A 24,326-nucleotide genomic window follows, 5' to 3' on the forward strand; every position below is an offset into this window, starting at 1 on the left:
TAAATCATGGTATTCTTGTAAGTTATTTATATTAAAATGAGTCCAGACATTTTTAGCATGTTCATATTCGTTGGGAGAGATATGTTCTTTAGTTAGAGTACTATAAAATGCTTCAATTTGTGGGAGACACTCTGCAAACTTATCTGGTCCCGTCATATATTCATAGGGAAATACGCCTTTGCGTTGTAGTAGTGGATTGTCTATGAATCTAAATGTATTTAAATTGGAAGCTAATTTGTATAATGGAAGGAATAGAAAGTTATAGGAATCTAAAAATTTTAAATCATCAACAGAGAATGAAATGTACTTTTCCATATCCTTGGCTATGCAATTTAATTTACGATTATTAAACTTTCCCAAGTGTTGCATTATTAAATGGCCATCATAATTTTTTAAGTTATGGAAGAATACTGGGATTTTCTTTGTTACTTTATAGTTTAAATTACAATCATTATGGGGTAGCTCCACGGTATTGACCCGATGAATGACAATGATCTCTCACCCTATCAAAATATAGGGGCTTTTCACAAATGTGACAATGCGTTGAGTTATGGAAAGATGCCTCTTGCTCTGGAGTCATTACAAGGGGAATATATATTGCCATTTGACTTTTAATATAATCATAAGTCTCAAATAATCTTTTGAAAAACACATCCATAACATTTGTACCACTATATAACTCTTCAGAAATAATTGTAGAATCATTTACTACAACGAATGCAAATCCAGATGGAGTATGGTTGTTAGAGTTTATAAAGCATTCAAAATCTGCATAAATTACAAATGGGGCTTTAAGTTGATATTTATAATTTTTAAATTGTAATGTATCTTGTTTCGACATTTCCACTCGTTGAGCATCAAAGTTTTTACAATATGTTGTGTGACGTTCTAATATATCATTAGTGTAAAAATGTTGCAAACACAACTTGCAAAAATACTTCTTATTGTTATCTTTTGTACAGTGGAACATTAACTTATCAAAATCGCGAATTAAACAATAATGTGATTTACGACCTTCTTGTAATAATAATAAATCTACATGAGTATTACTATTCAGTTTCGTTGTTCTTAATGGATATACACATTTCTGGTCTTCAACTCCAAATACATTAACACTTATATTATTTTGTGTTTCAAATTTATCAATATCAGATATTTTTACGGGATATTTTATATTTGTCATATTTAACTGACTTTCATAGGGTACATAATTAGAGACTCTATTAGCATGTTCATTAGAGTTCCTTGGATATAAAGCTGCTAATATCGACCAAATGAAACATTTATTATCTGTGTTTTTTATATTTAGAACTGCATGTTTTGATTGAATACTTTTTGGTGTGGGGATGTATGACTTTGGAGTTAGGGGCTTATACTTATAAACATGCAGCTGCCAATATTTAGTATGGTCATATATCCATCCACTACCTTGGGCTTGATATTTATGTACCGATGCATCAATCTTTATAAGTGCATTTTTAATTTGAGACTTTAAATCTCTCTTCTCAATAGTTAAGGTAGTAAGGCTTCTAAAATCTGCTATACATTCTTTTTCATCAACTAATTTTCCATTTTGATCCATTGAATATTTTATAAATTTAATTCTCCTTACTAAAGTCCATTTTATTGGCAGAGAACAAGACTTAAGAGTATTTTCAAGGTCAGTTCTAATCAATTCACCAACAAATTTAATCATTGTATATGGACAATTATTGCAAGAATTTATATGCCTTCTAAAATGACCAACAACATTTTTCTTACAAAAATTACATGTCTTGTGACTTTGTAATATATGTGACTTTAGAGTCATGTGGCTATCACAGATTAAATCACAAACCTTGCACAGTTTCACATTCATTTGATGCATTACCTTATAGTGGCGAATCAGGTTGCTTTTTGTGGAGAGCAACACGGAGCAGTGTTGACATGACGGCTTCATGTTTAGGAATGAGGTCTCGGGCTGATGCCACCTCTATATATAGACTTTTGGAAAATTTCAAAATTTTTAAAATTTATAAAATTTTAGAAAAGAAAATTATAATTTTGAAAATTTTAAATTATAAAATTTAACTTTAGAAATTTTAATTTATAAAATTTGACTTTAGAAATTTTAATTTATAAAATTTTACTTTAACAATTTTAATTTTTTTTTCTAAAATTTTATAATTTTTTTTTTAAATTAAGAAATTACTTCAACTAGAGGTTTCCCATCCAGGACTCAATCAAGAGCTACCACTAGAGACAAGGAGCAAGAAGCAGGAGCTTGCCCGTGACCATGGCAGTGCCTATAGGCCGGGAGCGCGCCCGCACCATGAGCCGAGTTCGCATACAAACCTCGCTCGATTTTGAGAATATACATGTGAATGGGTGTTGGAGATGGATTTGAAATTATACAATATAGATATGGAGTTGTACATTTATATAGGCTTGTATAGGCCCAAGAGCAAGTTTAAGAGGTATATCTCAAAAGACAAAGAAATGAAAATATTAAACAACTCATACGACTAATATATATAGATAAGACAGAAATATAGACTACAACATATCAAATCAGTCAATAGAACAACTAGAAAGGGGAATGGTAGATGTACTAGCAATTAGGCGTGAGGCGGGGAGTTGGCCCAAAAACGACGCACCCCAAAAAACAGCGGCGACAAACTATACTACTAAAAAAATACACGGTGTTGCTCCTGATACAGTTAATAGTGTTTTTACCCACAAAAATATATATTCAATCCAAAACAGGTGAAACATCGTGAGTAAAATATCGTGTACACATGATGGGGTGCTATGGTACAATTGGGGTTGCACCGCATCCTGCTCCAGTGAATAGCGTTTTTACACTACTATACTACACACCGCTGGAGATGAGAAGCGTGGGCCGGGAGCGCGCTTGAGTTCTACTGCAAATCTCACATGATTTGAAAATATATGTTGATTTGTAATGTTAATGGAGTTGTACAGTAGTATAGGGGATGTATAGGCAAAGATCAGGATTTTTGGTTTTAGTGGCCAAAAAATGATCCCATGTTATTTCTTATGGGAAAACGTGCCCCAAGTGGCGTTAAACCCGTAGTTCGCCACTACTAGTTCGCATTCACATTAGAACGGTTATAAAGCATCACTGAATCTTTGAGAGCAAACTCTTCCCAAATTAAAGGCTAGTGGGGCGAAGCCTTAAATGATCCTTTATAGTTACGATTCACAGGTGCGCTGAATCATAAGCTTTAAAATGATACCTCAGTCCTAAATGAATTGTAACAATCTGGCGAGTAGGACGGCTGAAAAGGGGATGTTAAAGGGAGCCCCTTACTGTATTAAGTATATAGATAAATACAAAAATAGTAAGATTCATTTCATAAAATTTAAAGTTTGATTTGAAAGCCATTTTTTATCAAACTTACAATTCAACAGGGGGAAAACATGTATAATACCTATATGCGATCTCTCAAGTCATAGGCTTTTATTGACAAGTATAAAATTTGCAAAAATGTTTCTCTTACTTATTTACGTTGATTGCAATCAAATTGGGAATTAGGAACTTCATTGGAAGCAGTTTAAATAATGGAGTTACAAAGAGGTCACTTCAAGTTACGAGTTTAATTTTGCTTCCAGTGTTCACGAGTCCTGTCTAACTGGACGAGCCCCATTGTCGCTTCTGTGAAAAGTTATCACCCCCCCCCCCTCCCCCTGACAACCTCAAACAACCCCCCTTACATTTACTGCGACTAAATACCTCCGGGATTTTGTAAATGTTTACGTTGCGCCCCAAATGTATGAGGTAAAATTTTATGGTTAACTGTTATCCAACATTTAAATAGTTTACGTGTATAAATACTGAGCGAGACAGTGGTTTAATGACGGTAATTAAACTCTAATTACTTTGGGTTTTTAAGTATTGTATCATACACATTGCTATAATTAATAAAATAATACAATTGACTGATAGTCCTTTATAAGTGGGAACAAGCTGTAAACATTCTGCTCCGTGATCTGAATTAACTATTAAACCACACTTAATTAATCTGTTTTGCAGTATTTTCAATACAGTGGAACCTTGATAAGAAGTCACTCTTTTCATCTTCAAATCCCCTAAAATTTATTTGAGCCTTAATTATATGTTATTAAAAACCTCGATATCAAGGTTCTGCTGAATTTGATAACTGAATTGTAAATTTCTGTGAATTGTTATTTCTGTTATTGTTAGATCTGAAAAACTAGTTTCAGACGAAGATGATAGTATATAGTATAGTAGTATAGTCATCTTTTTGCCTAAAGCCTCATTTGTAGAATTTACAATTGTGAAAATTCATAATATGTCATTTGTGTAAAATAGCACATTACACTAAAGAGTTAATAATGTCTATTGAAAATAAAGTTTTAATTTTTGAATTTTTTCATCCAACATTCATTCTTTATTACAATCGATTCTTTGTTTGAAATATCCAGAAACCATCCGTCAAACCTGCGTTGACGTTTTATCAATTTAATCGGGACGGGATCCACCACATCATTCATGTTTCCTTTTGCAGTGCCTTGGAATATGCGTTGATTTAATCACTAGGCCTGTTTAGACTTGTAAACGTTATTCCACTACATATGGTTTTGCATGCAAGCTATCAGCTGATCAGGTGTGCGAGGACAGTAAGATTGAGTGTTCACATTAAACCGTGTAATGTTGTGAGGCATGTCGTCTCATACATACTGTATGAGGCGTATGAGCCATCTCTGTATTTGAATCTGGATAAACTGTTTCTTTTTAGATGGCATAATTTATGATATATAAAGTTTTAAAAGGCAATATTGTGCCAAGACTAAAATGCAATTATTTTCTACGTTATGAAATACGAGTGTTGAAACTAGGTGACATTTATCTGTATAAATAAAATTAGAGTTTTGTCTATACATTGTGAAGAATTATACATTTTTGGTTATTCTTACGTTTTATACATTAAGGAAGACGAAACAAGTCTTATTTAAATTTCAGTCCATCTATCTGTCTGTTTGACTGTCTGTCACGGCCCGGAAGGCATTTTACGCGACCTTCTCCTGAAAAACGACAAAACAGATCCTGATGCCATTGACTATAGAACGGGTGACGTGTAACGTAATATTATGAAATAAGAGTTTCGGCTGTTTGTGATTTTCTATATAAACATTGATGAAACTGCTTTTGTAACTAAAATTCGGGACATGTTAAACTAGTTATAGTTAGTAATATTTTTTATTTATTTTTCTTACTATTGAACGTGCATTATAACAAAACATAAGAAGAGGCCTTATTAACTTTTTAAAGATAAAGGTGAAACATTTGGTTGGTGTTGTAATATAAATTACTAATGTATTTAACCAGTACGTATAACGGGTACACAATTAGTTTCTAATACATGAAGAACCTTTAATTTTGGCAAAAAATATGTAAAAAAAAGGAAAATTGTTTAAATTGATACTGTTGCAATAAGAAAGCTTACTTAACAGCAATAATAATAGTTTATTAAATGCAGGCTTGGTATCTTTTATCATAACATTAGTTTATTTATTATAAATATAGCTAATGGATGCAGCTTCATAAATTATTGTTTAATTTGCTTAACTAATAAACTGTAGGTATGAAATAATTATAAATTAAGTTCAAATATCATACCTTTGTAATAATATATTGTTAAGCAGAACATTGTTTTGATACAAATGATTAAATAAAGCTATCTTTACTCGCTTTTGCAGCTATTTATTTTAGTTAATCAAATTATTGACACTCTTCATGGTCATCAATAAAAGCATGTCTACAATGTTTACGAACTACTTAATAGCATCAGAAAATATATTTGGAGTTTTAAATGTATTCTTATAAATATTTTACGGTCTTCAAATAAGCTATTTAGTTATTTTTTTTCTATTTCTCATCACCTTTAAGTTTACCAACAATCATACATCTAAAAGATTCAACATTTGATTAGTAATAGTTCAAAAAGCACCAGAAAATTACTATTTCATTACTAATAATGTAAATTAAACTTATTCAATAATAATTTATTCCCGCTAAAAAAGCTTACTAAAACTACAATCATATTTTATATATTTTTTACCTATGACAATGTCACAAATGTTCATTGATATCGGATGAAAAAAGCATCATGAAGCATAAGTTCGGAATCGGTGGAGAGGAACAATTGGAGGGAAATAGAGGAACAATTGGAGGGAAATGCGCTCGGAGGAAATGTTGCATGGCGTGTATTAAGGATTAGATCACACCGTGAAATTGTGGCTCCCTTCCCGCAGTCGTTCCGGCGATTATAATGGACTCCATTACTTCATAGAAATGGCGGGTATTGTTTTGTAGATTTAATAGCAAACATGTTTAGTTGTTAAGCTTAAATAATAGATTTTCTTATACAGGGTGTTCATTTGAAAACTCGCCATATCTGTTGTGTACCAAGTAAAGGCTTCTAACACTTGTTCGTTCTCATTTTCCTATAATTTGACTTTGCCAAATCCAATAAAGTTATTTTGATTTTGAAAAATTTAACCCAAAAGGATCCAATTGTATTGTGTAGGGATGCTTTTTGAGACATTTTAAAATGTAAACATGTGTTGTGTGATACATCAATTTAAAGGTCTAATCATCCCGATCATTTTGGTGCAAAAGATATTAATTATCTTTAGCCGGAAATGAGTACCGTATTACCCTAACCACTGAACGGAACAGCACCAAATTCTTTCGAAGCTTATTGTTGAGCTACTCCTTCAAAAAACCTGTAGTAGGGGCATTTTTCATGTTATTTTCCAATTTAAAAAATTCTTAAACTGAAAGAGTAAAAAGCTGAAGAATAAAAAATTCTTAAAAAGCAAGGTAGGCTATAACAAATTTCATATTATGTAATAGGTCCTTTTAAAACAAACATTTTACGTACTTAAGTTTCCATTTAATCTCTAACAGTTTAAAAATCGCAGTGGAAAAACGTAATTTCGTGTGTTAAAATTACGACTAATTTATTTATAACTATAATTTATAATCATAGTTTATTTATTTATTTTATTATAAAATAAATTTCTTTATTTATAATTATAACAAATAATTATATCTGTGTATAAAATTATTATATATTTTAACTGACAAGAATTGTAGAGTTAAGTATTTAGTGCTGATATTGATTATCTTACAAAAAAATCTAAGTATTCAAATATACATTTTGATATTTTTAGATAGTATTTTTTACAAATTGCAAGGATTGTTCCAATTATTGCCTATACAATTCATGTTGGGACTTGGACAAGTTTCCACAGACATGCTTGATAATTATCAATAAAATCACCAATATAGTAAGTTATGTAAGCACAGCTCAAATTAAGTCCAGCGGAGACATACACATTAGTATGTATATTACTTATCACTCTCAGTTCACATTTAAGGGGGTTTCAATATATTTAACATTATTTACAATTTAATTATAAAATCAAAATTGTAAATGACAAACAGTTTTTAAACCGTTCCAACTCAATAATAAATCAAAATCCCTAACGTAGAGGAAACTGTTAATTGCAAAGCAAACTTACAACAAACTCTTCAAATATTTGTATCGACGATCAAATCGATTATAGGGGCAATGTTTGGTACAGCGATATATTTGTTATCTGTCTGAATTGAATTTCCATGTCCACACACCCGAGCGGGATGTCAGAATAGTATTTGGCAACGCTTCCGTACAGTATTGGAAAACCCAACTACCAGTATCAGGCCATTTGTTGGAGTTTGCTTAGCTATTTACATTGAAAACATTATTCAATTTAACCTCTACAATGACTTTTGGAAGAAAACTCCAATGTAATTTAAGTAATATTCATAGCGTGCAGGGTACTTTGTATTTGTTAAATTGTATTATAGAACCTCTATTACACCGTGGTACTTATGGGATATTAATAAAAAAGTTACCTCTCCAAAACTAGCAATATCTGCATATTTTAGATTATTTAATGACTTTAAATTAATGAATAATTTTCGTAAAATAGTTGGAACTTATTTCCTGATATTATTATTGTCTATCTATATTGGTGGTAAGCGTCTTGACGGAATATATATTTAGTTTTGTAGAACTAGATACCAAATATATTTTTTTAGGGAGAGGTGGGGGAGATACCAAATATTGTAGTTTGTTATAGTATAATTAATTATGAATGTTATTCGCTAAACATTATTGTAAAATCTTTCTCCCTGCATTTTACACAACATTAAAATAATATAAAATAAACGGTATCAGCATTCTGACACATACTTTCTCCCATAAGTTTGTCAACAACCTTTATCATGTGTAAGCGGTGAGAGTAAATATATGGAAATGGGATTTGTAAAATTTTCTTCAGAATTTAAAGGACTATAACATACTCGCTAAATTTTTATCAAAATCGTTCGAGCCAATTTTGGGAAAACCGGATTTTCCGTTATTTTATGGGTTTTTTAATGGGAAAATAACATAATTTACAATAACATTTGAACCGTAATTTTGTAATACTACCTAAGTACTGTATAACAGATTTTATGTTCTCATTTGCATACAATTTATCTGCAAAAATTGATTCTCTACCTGTATTTTTTCAATCGTGTTTAATCGTATTATAAAAGCCGGAGTTAAATATGTTAATTTATTTCAACATTTTGAAAAAGGAATAATTTTCTCTAAAAAATGACATGAGGCTGTAAACTATTTGTATTTCTGTATTGGTTTCCTTCCACTAAGGGAGCGATCTGGCCTTGTGGTTAGAGCGCGGGACTTCGGTTCCAGAGGTCCCGGGTTCAAATCCCGCCAAATTGCCACTGGATTTGATCGATGTGATAGTGCCACAACCCCTATATGTTTTTATAAGATAAAATTGCCTTTTCGTCATGCACATCAGTAAAAAAATCAGGTCTAGTCTGAAGTAATGTGAAAAACAATTCCGGGCTCGTGACTAGCGTCATAGAGCAACAAAAAATTGTTTCCGGTATATAGGTTATGAAATTATAAGATTAGTCTTAGCACGAAAAACACAGCTTTTTGATAACCATCCCCAAATCATTGTATAACATTTTTTTTCTTATACATTTTCTACTCAACTCAAGGTATAATTAAATTCAAATATAACTTTTATTGGAACATGTTTTCATCGAGATTTCCCAAAATGTTTTCATTTCCCTGCCTTACACTCTAAAACAGCAATGCGGACTTAATAAATCTAAGGAGTTATATTACGAACTGACAACTTTATTTGGTCGTTATGTTTGGTATTCGGACCAGTAATCCTAGCACAGTCGTGAGAGGTCTCAAACAGAGTCACTGGGTCAAGTATTCCTTGATTGGAACACGCTCCTACACTCGCATAACTATTTCAATCGACCATATGTGTTCTTATACGGGTCGTTTGTATTTTACTTTAACTGGACAAAAATACATCACATACACCCATGGATCTGCATCTGCATATTTAAGATTAACTTACTATATTATTATCAATTGAGATGTGGACCTCACTTAGCTGTATATTTTAACCTAAATATGAGTGGAGGATAGTGTAAAATGAAGTAGGATGCCTAAATTTTTTATTCTAAGTTCATTTGTTTCCTTAGCCAGTACCATCCATTTCTATACATACAAAAAGGGGTTCTATGTTATATAAACTTTCCCCCGACCTACTTATCCAACTTTTACACAATTCAGGTGTAATTTTAAAGCTAAAGGTCTAGTGGAGGGATGAATGGTGACTAAACAGTAAAGTTATACAGGGCTTCGCCCCTTTGTTTGATTTTAAAGTTCACATTCAAAGGTCTAGTGATGCTGACTATATTTCTTTGTAACGTGTTTAAATCTGAATTTGTATTAACGCCGGTTGATTATCAGGGTCTGGTTTTGGGCCATTTATTTCAAAATAGAAAGCTATTATAACATTTCGGAAGCTGTAACCATAAAAAAATAGTTGATCCAAATAAATATGAACTGAATTCATAAGCGGCTCTTCATGCATAACTGACCTTTATTACGTAAAAATTATATAACTATGTAATCAACATAATTGACATAATTGTGTCAACATACTTGAACATACCATAAAGGTTCATTCGACGTAACATTGTAGACGTAGCAAATCAAACCCACGACAAATTATGATACATAACAATGAAAGAACATAACAAATACAAGTACATCGATTCTTTTGAAAATCCAAATTATTGTTCCCGTATCTATGTATCTACATAATTAGTTTTTCGACACCAAGATTAGAAGAACTGACACTTTATACTAGTTACAGCTCAAAGCTATCTCCACATTTTAGATACCACAATGGAGATTTGTATCAAAACATCCTCACTAACTCATCTACTTTGACCTACATAAAGCCAGGGCCTCTGTTAACTGGACAATTTATTGTTTTACTACACTTCCTGCCTACCCACATATTACCAAAAACACCCGACAACACCACTTTAACAACTGTTAGTTTACTGTGCTGAAGTGATACGAATATGATTGGTTTTCATTTAGATGAGTATTAGCTTAACTAATACTATAAAACGTTACCAAATACTGTATCCATGTTTGGTTGGAGTATATACATCTACTGTAAATTTGTTCAAGAGTTGTCGAAGAATTATCCACACAATTCTATTTACTATAATAAGAGCAGAGGGGAAGAAAATACGAAAAAGTCACTCTTATGGGAATTAGGAAAGTATATTATTTCTTGTAAGCACTAAACTCGCAATTTAGCTCTAGAGTATTCCGAGTTAAATGAAACTTATCTCAAGTGTTGGTCACAGCTGAAGCTGAACACTAAGTTTCTGTCGGGATCTCGCATTCGTACAGATGCGGTTTTACAAATAGTTTTGTAATTCCAGAAAACTATGATTTAAATGAGTTAATTTATTTTCGTGATAGTTTTACACAACGTTTTTGTTTGCAACAACTATACAGTGTTACTACACTGTCTTAACTAAAGTGGTAAAGTATTTCTTTTTCATTAAAGTAAATTAGAACATTTGTGTTTGCGATTTATTTTAAATTCTCATATGCATCGTCTGGGGCATACAAAGTCAAGTATGAAATATTTGTTCGCTTTATTGCAACGAATATATTGTTTTGTTTACATGTTTTGAGGGGCTAAAGAAGTTTTTTTACACTCAATGTAAAAAAACAGTAAGCTGGAGTCAATAATAGCTATCTGCCTTAAAATTGTCCGATGATTATGCGGAATGAAAAAGGTTCAATTGATAAACATAGCGATACACCGTTTGCACATACTGTAGTGTGTTCCACTACAATACCATCCACATTTATCCTAGAATAAATTTACAGTATGATATTCTGTCCAGTCTGGTGGATTTGAATAATAATGTTTTGGTGGAGTAATAGTGTTCCTTCCAAATGACGTATTTTTACGTCGTTTTGTTGAAAAGTTGTTCGCCGTTATTCGTCAAGAGGACTTGATTTTTTGGGATGATTACGTAAGGTAATTTATGTAAGAAATTGTAGTTTTGTGATAAATAATGGTGCAGTATAATAAGAAATAATGTTCATCTGGAATGCCTCGGCTTCGCATCGAGGTTCACCTTAGTAGGTTTCATGGTAAGACCCGAGACCGATTTACTTTTTTGTTTTGAGGACAAAATATATATACAGGGTGGCTGAAAAGTAACTTACAACCCCCCCCCTCCTTAACTTTTCAACCATCTGAGATATTTGAAATCTGTTTGTGGCAACCTTCTTAGATATAAGGGGATACAATAATTGTGGTCATTTTTAAAATTTTAACCTTAGGAGTGGTGGTAGGGGGAAGCTCAACATTTTCAAACGACAAGTATAGTCAAGTTTGGTACCATTTTACAGGTCGTGACGAAACATAAATATTTACATAAATAAAACCAAAATCGGCCCACCAATAACAAAATGGCGACCCAAAACGTTTCAAATCCAAATAACCATGGCTGAAAATTATCTTGCACCTATACCTTTAACTTTTTAACTATTTGAGATATTTGAAATCGGTTTGTGGCAGCTAGTTTGGATATGAAGGGCTACAATAATTATGGTCAGTTTTGAAAATTTTGCCCTTAGGGGTATCGGGAGTTGCGGGTAGCTCAAAATTTTCAAACAGCAAGTATAGTCAAGTTTGGTATCATTTTACAGGTCTTGACGAAACATAACAATTAACATAAATAAAATATAAATCAGACCATTACTAACGAAATGGCAGCTAAAAGTTATCAAGACAATGGTTATTAAAAGTAGTTTTGAACTGCCATTTTGTTAATGGTACGATTTCTAATTTCTTTATGTTAATTGTTATGTTTCGTCAAGACCAGCAAAATGATACCAAACTCGACTATACTTGCTATTCGAAAATGTTGAGCTACCCCCATTTATGTATGTGTCCGTTTATCGCGCTAACTCGAGCAAAAATTATCCGGTTTTGATGAAATTTGGTACAAACGTGTAAACCTACTTTTTTTCGAGAGAGTTCGTCAACCATGGTCGGACTATGGGAACGGGGGCTTATGGGGGGTTTTATGGGGTAAAAATTGAGGTTTCCCATTTTTGACACTAAAAACACAAAATTTCCCAATTTCTTCCCAAATAATTTTGTAGAGCTTAAAAAATAAATAATGTTGTATATTGAAGGGTTCTTGTATGCCTAACGGATACGGATATAGTAAAAATATTGTAAATTGAAAATTCGCATGTTAATAAACATTCCCATGGAGAATTAAAAAAATCAAATTTGTCAATTTTGTTTATTTCTTTCTAATCTATCAACATTTCAAGAAAAAACACCTAAATACCTTTCCTGTAGCATCAAACCTAAGTACTCATTAACATTAATGTTATTTGAATAGGAAATAAATCTGATAATTCCATGGGGATATTTTAGTAGAAACCTAGCGTGGTAACTGTAAATTCGCTTAGTCTGCAGGTGTGCTGCGGTGGGGGTATTTTAAAGTGTCCATTAAAACAAATGGAAACTGATTCGGGTTTTCCATTAACATATTAGCAGAAGCAAATGACATTTTACTGATTGAAACCAAATTTACGATAATGATATCGATTTGTGCGGCGATTCATCGAGGGCCCAACCACCCATGAAGTCGCATCTCATTAGTGTAGTGGTAATGATCAATATGGTCCACTTGTTGATAAACCTTGGATGACGGGCAACGCATGACGCATAGCTCTAAAAATTGACGAAGACTTGTCAAATCAAATCAAAACTTCTTCATCGCCATAAACACTAAATTGTCTGGGTAGCCGAGTATTTATTGCTCACCTTTATACTTGTAGGTACAAATCCAAACAAACGAGAACGTTGGCAAGCTCAGATGCCATTTATCAATAGACTACCAAATCAATTACGCTTTCTAACAACATTTCGACTTAAGTAACAAGACAAGGGTTTGGACTGTTAACTAAAAAGAATCGTTAGTAAAATGACACTGGCATGGATAAAAAATACATGCATGCACCACCTTGCGTCAAAATTTCAAAATTAATTACATACATAGTTTGCTCGTAAAGATAATAAGACTTATGTATTACTTATGTACGTAACAGTGTGAAACGAGTTGTCGATAAACATGTTTCTTACTTTTGTTCAAATAAAACAACTTCAAACTTTAAATCACGAGGTGAAACATTGGAAAAAGACGTTGTGTTAGAAAAAAATATTGTATTTGAAAAAGGAGTATTGAGATGGTTTTTATTCTTGCTTTTGTAGTACGATTGTAGACAAGAGTTTGAAAAATACTACATCTATAAGAAAGGAAATGAATGCATGAAAAAATAGATTAATGGTTAAGGGGGGACATTCACTTCTTTGAAAGAAAGTTTATAGGATCTCGAATCAGCCTATGACGCTAGTATTTATGTTTGTCATTGAATAATTCTTAGAGGCAAATAAATGCCCAGTTTTTATTGTTGATTTTTATTGATGCTTATTTAATATTTTTGGGGATTGGTGCTTATTATATCCTGGGTTCAAATCCCGCTAATAACCAATGGGTTTTATCTAAGTAAGAACGCAGCTTTAGGTCTGTAATATGATAACGGTTCCGGGCTAGAGCGTAGCGTACTAGAATTTGAAAATGGAAATATTTACTATTACTATCGAAGTAAAACTGACCTAGATGGTAATAAAATAGCAAGGTATTGGTGTTCAGAAATAGTTACGGGAAAGTGTATTTGGCAACTGGAAGCACAGATGTCTGATCCCATGTCAAATGAGCAAGCTTCCGTGACTTATGAAATGCCTTACAAATAACGTTTGTAGCAACATTGTTCGGCTCACGATATCGGAAAGTCTATTTAGAACTATTGATCCGATATCGTCATATCGTTTTAGTAATTCGGAATAATAATATGATTGTACTTATGATCCGTTTTCATACACTTAATTTATTTTGTTTTCAATTGTAGGAGCATTTTAATGATTTATGTCCTTACAACTTTGTTTTAACATAACTACCCTAAGCCCAATATTTTATATTTTACTTTTTAGTTTATTCTACAATGTTTCACTACTAAATATTTTTGTTTCACTAATTGCTTGTTATTGTTAGTAATCACTATTCATGTTAATAATTACTATTCCTAATTAAAGAAGTCACTTTGAAAAAGACTTTTTCTCGGTTTCAATTAATTGTTCTTTTATTATTTATTTTCTAAATATTATTTTATTTTTATTTTTACCACATTACACAGTAAATAGCTTCTTTCTGTACTCTATTTAGACCAGAAAGTAATGTTTTCATCGATTTTATAAATAAATATATTTTTTTTTATTATTAAATTGTAAGATATATAATATTGCCATATTATATTGTGAGGATAGAGCTAGTATCTTAGACCTCTAAGATAATTATGACAGCACATTGCTTCACCCAAGCTCATTAGGTTGTATGAGTCTAAAAAATATACCATTTGACGAAGAGAATCGAGAAAGAAAATAGAGAATCGAGTTACGTGGGAAAGCAGGTAAATTCAATCATTAAGTATTTGGTTTGCTTGTTTACGGATATATTTTGATAAAACTTGGAATTTTTTTTATTTTATTCTAAGCAATTAATAGTTTACCAAAACACACTTTATTAGCCTCCCTGTAGCAGCAAACCTAGGTACTCGTTAAACCTAATGTTATTCAATTATATTTAATTTAAAATCAATTCAGGCAAATGGAAATTCGCTTAGTCTGCAGGTTTGCTGCGGCGGGGTATTTTATATTTTCGATAGGCTCGTAGTTTATACGAGGCTGTAGTACAGGTGAATATTATAGGCTTAAATATTATTTACGATTACGAAGCTCGTATACGCTATGATCTGTGGAGAAAGTGATCTGTCCTTATTTAATAGTGTGCTATTAGTACTGGTCTAAACTACAATAACGTTTAGGGATGTGGCTGAGCTCTTCCAAGCTCATACAAAACTATTGACGCCATTCTTTAGAATGACAACCATAAATGGTCGAGTGGTTAGTTTAACTTCTTAATTTTCAAGATTATCTCGTTCGCATGGCTCAATCACGTCCTGGTTGAAGTTTGTTCGCTATCCTCACTCATCTTTAGGTTAGAGCTCGTTCGCTACGCTCACTCACCTTTAGGTTGGAGCTCGTTCGCTGCGCTCACTTGCCTTCAGGTTAGCTCGTTCGCTACGCTAACTCACCTCCAGGTTGAAGTTCGTTCGCTACGCTCACTCACCTTTTGGTTGTAAATTAGCTGTTGTCATAAATGTAAAAGAAATAATAGTGCTGCACCCTGTTGGTATTCCTTGTAACTTTAATGGTATTGAACATCATAGAACAGAACCAACTTGTTTAATTGAAACAGCTGTTAAGATTCAATAATTCCATTTCTCATAAGGTTAACATGGGAAACTCCAGAGCCACTGGGGCGGAGCCCGAAAGGATTTTTGAAATAAGAATATGCCTATATGTTAATCGGGAATGTGAGCTATCATCATGCCAAATTTCAGCCCAATCCGACCAGTATTTTTCGCGTTCACTTGTCACAAACATACATCCATACATCCATACATCCAAACTTTCTCATTTATAATATTAGTAGGATATATCATATAAAAGCTACTTGGTAGATTACATTCAAATGTACTATTTTCATCATACTGTCCGTAAAACAGTAGTTTTTACTTACGAAATATTCAATTAATTTTTGTTCGAGATAACAAATCAAACAATCAACCAAAATTCTTTCGTTCTTGAGCGTACATCGAAAGGGGGGAAAATATTTTATTTCCAAATTTGTATTGATATATTACATTCAATGTTGTTTTAGACAACTAACCAAGCAATCAAAATGGCTCTATTTTCAAACGCACTTCTCAGTACAAATTGGTTTACAGAATTAATCGCAAACCCCCTTTAGTCAAATACATTTTACCTTAATAAACGTTGTGTAAAACTTTGAATCATGAAAACCACCGTACTAGGTATCACACATGCTATACCTAATATTCTTTTTTACTCCTTAAACCTAATATCCTTCTTACAAATAACAGCAAGAATTCGATTAAACAAACTAAATATTCCTCTTTGGGCGTGATATTGACGTGTCGAGGTGGACATTGTTGTGGCAACCCTCTAGGACAACATTGATCCTGCATTAGCTTTCAATAACAACTTGAATACAGCGAGTTGTCTAGGTCAAGTCATCCGTCTGACCTCTGTATCCGTCTGATTGCTCTGTATACAACACAGTAATCACTATACTGTACTACTATTAATTATCGACATGTGTTGAATTTTTGTAAGTTTTGTAATGTGTTTGTTTATAGCATATACAAATCTAAGAGATAGTTTGTAATTTCATAAAAGAGTTTATGAACTCGATAGACAAGCGTTAACCAACTTTATCCGAAGGATGGACATAATGAATACAATAGTTAAGTAAAAGTATACATACTAAAGTTTCTTATTGATTGAAAACATCGTAGCACGATATATTCACACTATTGAAATATTATTTCAAGTAAGCCCAAAAATCTTTCGTGTTGGAAATTCAGTTAGTTTCCATAAAGAGATCCGTATAGAAAACAAATGTTCTTGTTAAACCATGTGTGATAAGTGTGGTAATTATTATCTAACTCTGGTGTATGGTCTCCTATAATGTACACTATATATTTAAACCGTCGGAAATATGTAGATTATTGAGTAATATTATTTGGTGTGTATTTTTGACATATAGCGCTCAAGTTACTTGATTGTGGGAAACATGCTTGATGCTTGAGTAAGTACGAATTAAAATGTAATGGGATACAAATATTTTATGTTCATTATTTTCTCTTAGACGGTACATTTTTTCAGTAATGTACTACAATTACATTTTCTGTGGTGAATTTTCACTGAAATGAGCTTGTCTGGTAGACTTGTAGCCGTAGTGTCTGACCTACCCCGTGCGAGGAGTGATTGATCATTGTGCACGCCACGCCACAGGTACGAGGTCCCCTGTAGAGGCGGGTCTAGGTTACTCGCGCCTGCGTGCTGGTCTCCACTGCACGCGCCGGGCCGAGCCAGTGCGCGCTCACCTCTTCTGCTGGCAGGACACACTCCATAGTGCTCCCATAGTGTTATCCAGGCTGTAAATATATCGGTGTGAGACAATTCGCATAAACTTTGAGCTGTATGAAACAGTGATTTTGCGATGAATCCATGGTAGAGATGGCCGCCTTGAGACTTCCCGAGGCGGACGAGTACGTAGAGACGAGAAGACGACTGGAGCAGCCTCCCACAGCTGCGGACCCCGTCACTCCGGAGCCCAGACCCACCAACACGACGCGGAAAGTGTTGATAGACATGCTGGGGAACTCCCTGATAGACCTGGTGCCCCAGAACGACACCGGGCCTCCGGACGGATACGGGGACTCCAGCTCCAACGTCAGCCAGAACGCCACCGCCATCGTCCTGCCTGACCTGATGTACCGCCACTCCACCCCTGTTATCCTCATCTATTGCATCGCCTACCTGATCGTTTTCGTGGTCGGGTTAATCGGGAACTGTTTCGTGATAGCCGTTGTCTACCGCTCCCCTCGCATGAGGACCGTCACCAACTTCTTCATCGTCAACCTCGCTGTCGCTGACATCCTCGTCATCGTCTTCTGTCTCCCCGCCACCCTCATGTCCAACATATTTGTCCGTAAGTAGTTCCGAACATGTTAATTATTGTAGATAGATCGATGTAATTGCTTAACCAAGAGGAGAAAATGGAATAATTTATATTGCGACAATACTAGATACATAGAAGGTTTATTTGTTTTAAGGAAAAGCTTTAGTAATAAGAATTAAATTAAGTCGGAGTTAATTAGTCGGTAAGTTGAGTAGAGAAATAAATGAACTAATTTTATAAATTAATAAAACTTTAAATAATACTTCATTTAAGAAAATATAATGTAATCTTTTTTCACAGGAAACCTGATGGCTCACCGCAAATTTACACAAAGTGTACGTTTACCAAGCATAAGTTGAATGATTAATTAACTTACGTTGGCTTCCTTCCATTTTATAACCTTGAATTAGTCGTCACTTCACACAGTGTTTGTACTATTCCAACGTTTACTTACAGTAACGATGAGATATTGAAAAGTTAGTGAACGAACGATCCATTTAATATGTAATTTTTTGCTCTATTCCAATTATAAATAGTGATTGTTTTATTGTATGGATTTTCACATTACTTAAGACTATGGTTGAGACATTATCACTTCAAGTCCATTGGTGATTTGGTGGGACATGAACCCAGGACCTTAGGGACCGAAGTCGCGCTTTAGCACTAGACCAGCTCGCTCCCTAGGATAAATAGTTTAATTCACACAGTGTAATCTAACTTAATTCTCTGTTTTTGCTAAATAAAATGAATGTAACACTTAATCCACTCAGAAAGTTTCTTACATAATTGCCTTGGAAAAAAATATAAATCTAAAAGTTTAATAGGCAGCATAATCGGATGAGAATGAAATACTAAACTATTTAAAATTTCTAAGTCTAGAAACAATATCTGTAAAACATTTTTATTTCTTAATATTCTCCGATTCAAAAGTTTTTAGAACATAAATATTTGATTGGTAAGAGCCCATTTTCGTGACTATTACTATAATAGATATTTACTTGTTAATAAAAAAAATGCAATTTGAGGATATTATTCCATCTATATCGCATCCATTTTATGACAGTTCATAGGTTTACTGAGCGTTAACTTAAAACACAATCATGAAAAGGTTATTTTACTTAATCATAATCGTTTTATTTGCAATTTAATCAAAATGTCTTAGAATAACAAAAGTTTACAGTCTTTCAATTGTTTAAATAATTATGTTAGTATTAAGATTTTTAGTTATACAATTGTATAGTGTATTGAAAAAACTTATTAATTTGTTTACGCAATTAAAGAAACATTTTTACGTTTTAATTTGGATTGAAAGATGTATAATTACATTGCGAAGTACAATCCTTCAATGCCTAATTATGGACTTATTTGCCAAACAAGGGCGAATAGTTTTATCAAGCTTTTAGCCATCGTAGAGGATTAAACACTATTTGTAATTGTTTTAAGCTAGCAGGTTATAACTTAGGTTTTGTAGATGGTTTCATAACATCAATTATCGATCAATTCCTTGTAATATACAGTACATTACTATCACAAGAAGTTTTTGGTATTTTCCAAGAAGCTTTAGTAAGATACCGGGTACCGGGTTCAATTCCAGCCAAATCACCAATGGATTTGATCTAAGTGATAATGCCGCAACCCCTAGGTCTAGCCTGAAGTAATGTGAAAACCAATCCCTGGATCGTGCCTAGCGTCCTTGGACAAAACATATTCTTAGTGACTGGTAATACACATGCCTGTCCATTGTCCAACAATGCACGTCTTAAGTGGTACAATATTTCAATATCCTCGCACAAATTGAATAAGTGGTTAGTGCAATGCGACAATTTACACTTTAACACACACAATAGCGTCCTGTTTGACCTATCCACCGAATACAACAATAGGAAATGCGCCTATATTACAAATCTTCAACACTATGAAAGCACATTTTTTTACAGTTAGGGTCTCCATAGTTTTCGAACACCCATTTCTTACAAGCCAAGTTTGTATGGAGTCACTGCATCATTTTTCAACAAGTTTTGTTAGCGTATGCCGGGAAGAAATGGTGTGAAGATGGATGATCGGCCACACATTACCCTGGCAAAACTTTATGTCGAGTCTTTATGGAAATCTGAGCTTACACTATCCAGTGTTTCGACTTTAATGTTTTTTGATTGTATATTAAGAGTTTTTTGTAAAATACATAATTAAATACTGCCACTGCAAAAACTATTGCAGTTTCTCAATTTATGGATACGCTTTTATAAAATTGGGTAAATTTATTTGTTTCTTATCATATTATTATTATTTTATACAAAAATATACTTTATTACTCTCCCTATAGCAGCAAACCTAGGTACTAGTTAAACCTAATGTAATTTAAATAAGTTTGTGAAAATCAAATCAAGCAAATAGAAATTCACGTAGTCTGCAGGTTTGCTGTGGCGGGTGTATATTTATTCTTACTTTCATTTATTTGTATTAATAGCAAATAAACTGGCATACTCTCTAAATCCATACGGCGTTTGCTTCAAACAACTATATTGTGAAAATATTGAAAAAACACCATTTTTATACATATTTGGAAAATTTGTTTATTTTGAAGGTCTGTATTTTGACCGTTATTTACGCTACTTACTTGGTTTTGGTTTTAAACTGTCACAAATTTATCCTCTTTTAATTTAATAAATTAATACTATCAGTAAAACCAACTGTTCGCGAGATTGATGGAAAATCCACAGGAATGGTAAGATTTTTGCTATTTCGTTAACAATTGACGCGCCGTGGTACCTCGAGGAGGATAACTTGGATTTTTTGTTATGGGCCCAACACTAACAACATATCCAAAAATCAAAACCACCCGACCTTTTGCACAGCAACCCCAATTTTTTTTGACATATTTACTGGACTTACTTATTCCCCTTAAGAGCAACATGGGAATTTTATATTTACAGTTTTTTGGGGGAATTTTCTCTGTAACAGTGTACGTATATAGTTAAATTATTGTTTTTAGCTGAACAAAATAGTTAGGAAAGAAAATAAAAATGTTATGTCCAAAAGGCCAAAACGAAAAAAACTGCTTTTTACCTAGTGAAATCCTTTAGAAAACGCTTTTCCGATAGTTCGATCATGCTAGTTTGCAAAATCGATCGAAGGTAGGTATACACGCTTGTGCCAAATTTAATCGAGTTTTTTACTCGAGTTGTCGTGCTAACAGACAAACACACATATATACAACGGACGGTTTTTTTGGTTTCTGAGGATATCAACACGAAAACCTGTCCCGGGTCTAGATCTTGCCATTAGACCTACGGTAGCTAATAATAGCTTATTCTCTATATGAGAAATTTGATAAAAATGTTTCCTCTTCAATCGATTGGTTTTATTGTACACTATTACTATGAGATAGATTATTTGTTTGAATGCTATACCACGAGATCCGATGGTATTTTTATATCTTTGATATTCACTACACCTTTATTGCTCCCTAATTTCTAAAACTTGGCATAACTCATTTGGAATTGAAACCAAGAAAACTAAGGAATGAGAAATCAAAGATCTATGAAATGCTTGGCAGAGGTTACGAACTTAAGGGCCTTAAGGGTAGAATTATATTCCAAAATCACGCTACCCTCTCATGGTTTGAATCACAATCTTTGTTTTAACGCGTATAATATGAAATTTATTATGAATCTATATTTTGAGGTCTGATGTTAATAATTATAGATATTATTAGTGCCATCATTATTTAAATTACCAATTTTTTATTGAGATGGGGACGCTACATAGGTACATATTTCAACCCAAAGATGAGTGAAGGATGAGTGTAGAAAGGAGTGAGATGATCTGTGTAGCTTTTTACTGACTAAGATCGGTTGTTTCATGAGCCAGGATAATTTGTTAAAGCCCAATGATCAGAAACAGCTGGGTCCAGTTTCGAACCATCAAAAAGCTACTGACTTTTCTCAGGATTGATCTGGCAGCAATACTATAACTACATGCATCGATGAACCAATATTTTCGAAGCTAATAATAATTCCACAGTTTCGGCAAGTAGTTATAGTCGAAGAACATTTACAAACTGATAACCGTAAAACTACCGGATATAGAGCTAGTATTAGGAACTTTTATATCTTATAGAACGGTTGAAAGTTAAATTATACGCAATAGAAGTTTAAGGTTAAACGGTTCCCTCTAGCAATTATACGACGAGATAGGTTAAATGGCGAAGGTCTTGGCTGCTATTATACAAATTAATGACACTTTCTTGTAACCCCAAAGTTTGATATTGCTCCAATAACTTACACATGCGAGTTTCGAATAACTAACCGTTCCACCTTCCTTTCGCCATCTTAATATAATCTGAAATAACTATATTGCTAACATTACTAAAGTATTGTGGATATATTAACGTAACACACTGTCTACATGCTCATACAATACATATAATTTGTATAATTATTGTATACCTGTGATTTTTTATGTATACCCATAATTTCTTATAGGCCTATATAATGATCTATATACCAAGAAAACATTTGTAATGCAATTAAGTACGTCTACATGATGGATCATCATTATTTAGTTACTAGCTGTGTACCCGTTCTACGCACGGGGATCTTATAATATTCAGTTGAAACCTTCTTATATAACGAACAGCAGTTGGTTTGCATATTTTAAGATATGCTGGCCAAACTATTATACATAGCTTCATTTTATGTTGTTTTTTGTTGTTCCGGATCGGTATGACAATCAATAAAAGGTTAAATTACCTCTGTGTCTGCCGGTCGATCCTATAACGGTAGGCTTACTTTTATTTTTACTATCTGATCTCGTTTGCATGGCTCAATCACGTCCTGGTTGAAGTTCGTTCGCTACGCTCACTCACCTGTATGTTGGAGCTCGTTCGCTGCGCTCACTTTCCTTCAGGTTAGCTCGTTCGCTACGCTCACTTGCCTTCAGGTTAGCTCGTTCGCTACGCTCACTCGCCTCCAGGTTGCAAATTAGCTGTTGTCATAAATGTAAAAGAAATAATAGTGCTAGTGCTGCACCCTGTTGGTAATCCTTGTAACTTTAATGCTATTGAACATCACAGAACAGAACCAACTTGTTTAATTGAAACAGCTGTTAAGATTCAATAATTTCATTTCTCATAAGGTTAACATGGGCTTCCAGAAATTCCACGTCAAAAATCGACAAAAACTTGATTTTCAAGGGTTTACTGTTAAATATCTAACTGTCTCATATTCGATGAAATACGTCTAAAACCATCTCATATATGTATAGTATTTGGAAAATAAGTTTCAGGCGGGACAGTGCTATAGTTATTGAGGAGTAGTTGTAATAAAGTGCGTATTTTAGCGTTACCAAGAGAATGACAGATAGACAGACAGACAGACAGACAGACAGACAGACAGAAATTGAGATAAGGTTTGATTCGGTTTCTCTGACCTATGAAATGTAAAAATAACCAAAAAGTTCATTATTCTAAGCAATGTACAGACAAAACTCTAATTTTATTTATATAGATTTATAAATGGTTAAGAATTACTTTTATTTAAATCATAAAAAGGGATAATTGTATGCACACTTGTTTTTGTTTGTTTGCATAATTGAGTAGTAAAGCGAATTGAGAAACCAATTATAAGATTTGTTGTCAAAAAACATTTTTAAGGTAGGGCCTATATTTAAACATTTGAAAACCAACTGTCACTCGTGTTTTCCGAATACATGCATCATTTAAACCACTTGTGTTGAATTGTTTGGAAAAAATGTTAATACAAAAATGTATAAAATATAATGTACTGTCATTTTGTAGTATCGCCCATTTAATTATTAAGCCACATCTACTGTATGGTTGAGTGAAAATTTAGAATTTTTGTTTTGTTTACATTACCTGCATTCTAAAAGCAAGGTTTTTACAGTAAAAGAAAATTATTCAAAATTATTTTGTAGAAAAAATCCTACGTTCAACCTGGTAGTTAGGTTTAGAGCGTAAATGCAGGATTTCTCGTCGATATTACACAATGCAAACAGATTAGATTCACTGTAAGAATCGCAGAAACGTGAAACTATCTGTAATATTCTTCGAATCCTCACCTCATATGGGTTCCAGTCTACTGAGATGGAAATGTATTTACTCAAGTGTGTAAAGTACAAGACACATTGTAAAGTTCAAATGAATGTTTCAAAAGTAATGGTGCAGAACTAAAGGGGT

General features: G+C 33.2%; 1 protein-coding gene across 1 annotated transcript in view; it reads left to right on the top strand.

The window, feature by feature from the left end:
- Nucleotides 1-17,560: 17,560 nt before the first annotated feature.
- Nucleotides 17,561-24,326, top strand: part of LOC128988851 (neuropeptide SIFamide receptor-like) — a 53,930-nt gene continuing 47,164 nt past the window's right edge. The window contains exon 1 of the mRNA XM_054410565.1: nt 17,561-18,160. Within this exon, the coding sequence (XP_054266540.1) occupies nt 17,677-18,160 (484 nt within the window). The 5' untranslated portion in view covers nt 17,561-17,676. The remainder of the gene's footprint in view (nt 18,161-24,326) is intronic.

The sequence above is a fragment of the Macrosteles quadrilineatus genome, unplaced genomic scaffold (genome assembly GCF_028750875.1).
Source record: "Macrosteles quadrilineatus isolate MER2022 unplaced genomic scaffold, UCM_ALF_1.0 Scaffold_3__2_contigs__length_128488019, whole genome shotgun sequence".
NCBI lineage: Eukaryota > Metazoa > Arthropoda > Insecta > Hemiptera > Cicadellidae > Macrosteles > Macrosteles quadrilineatus.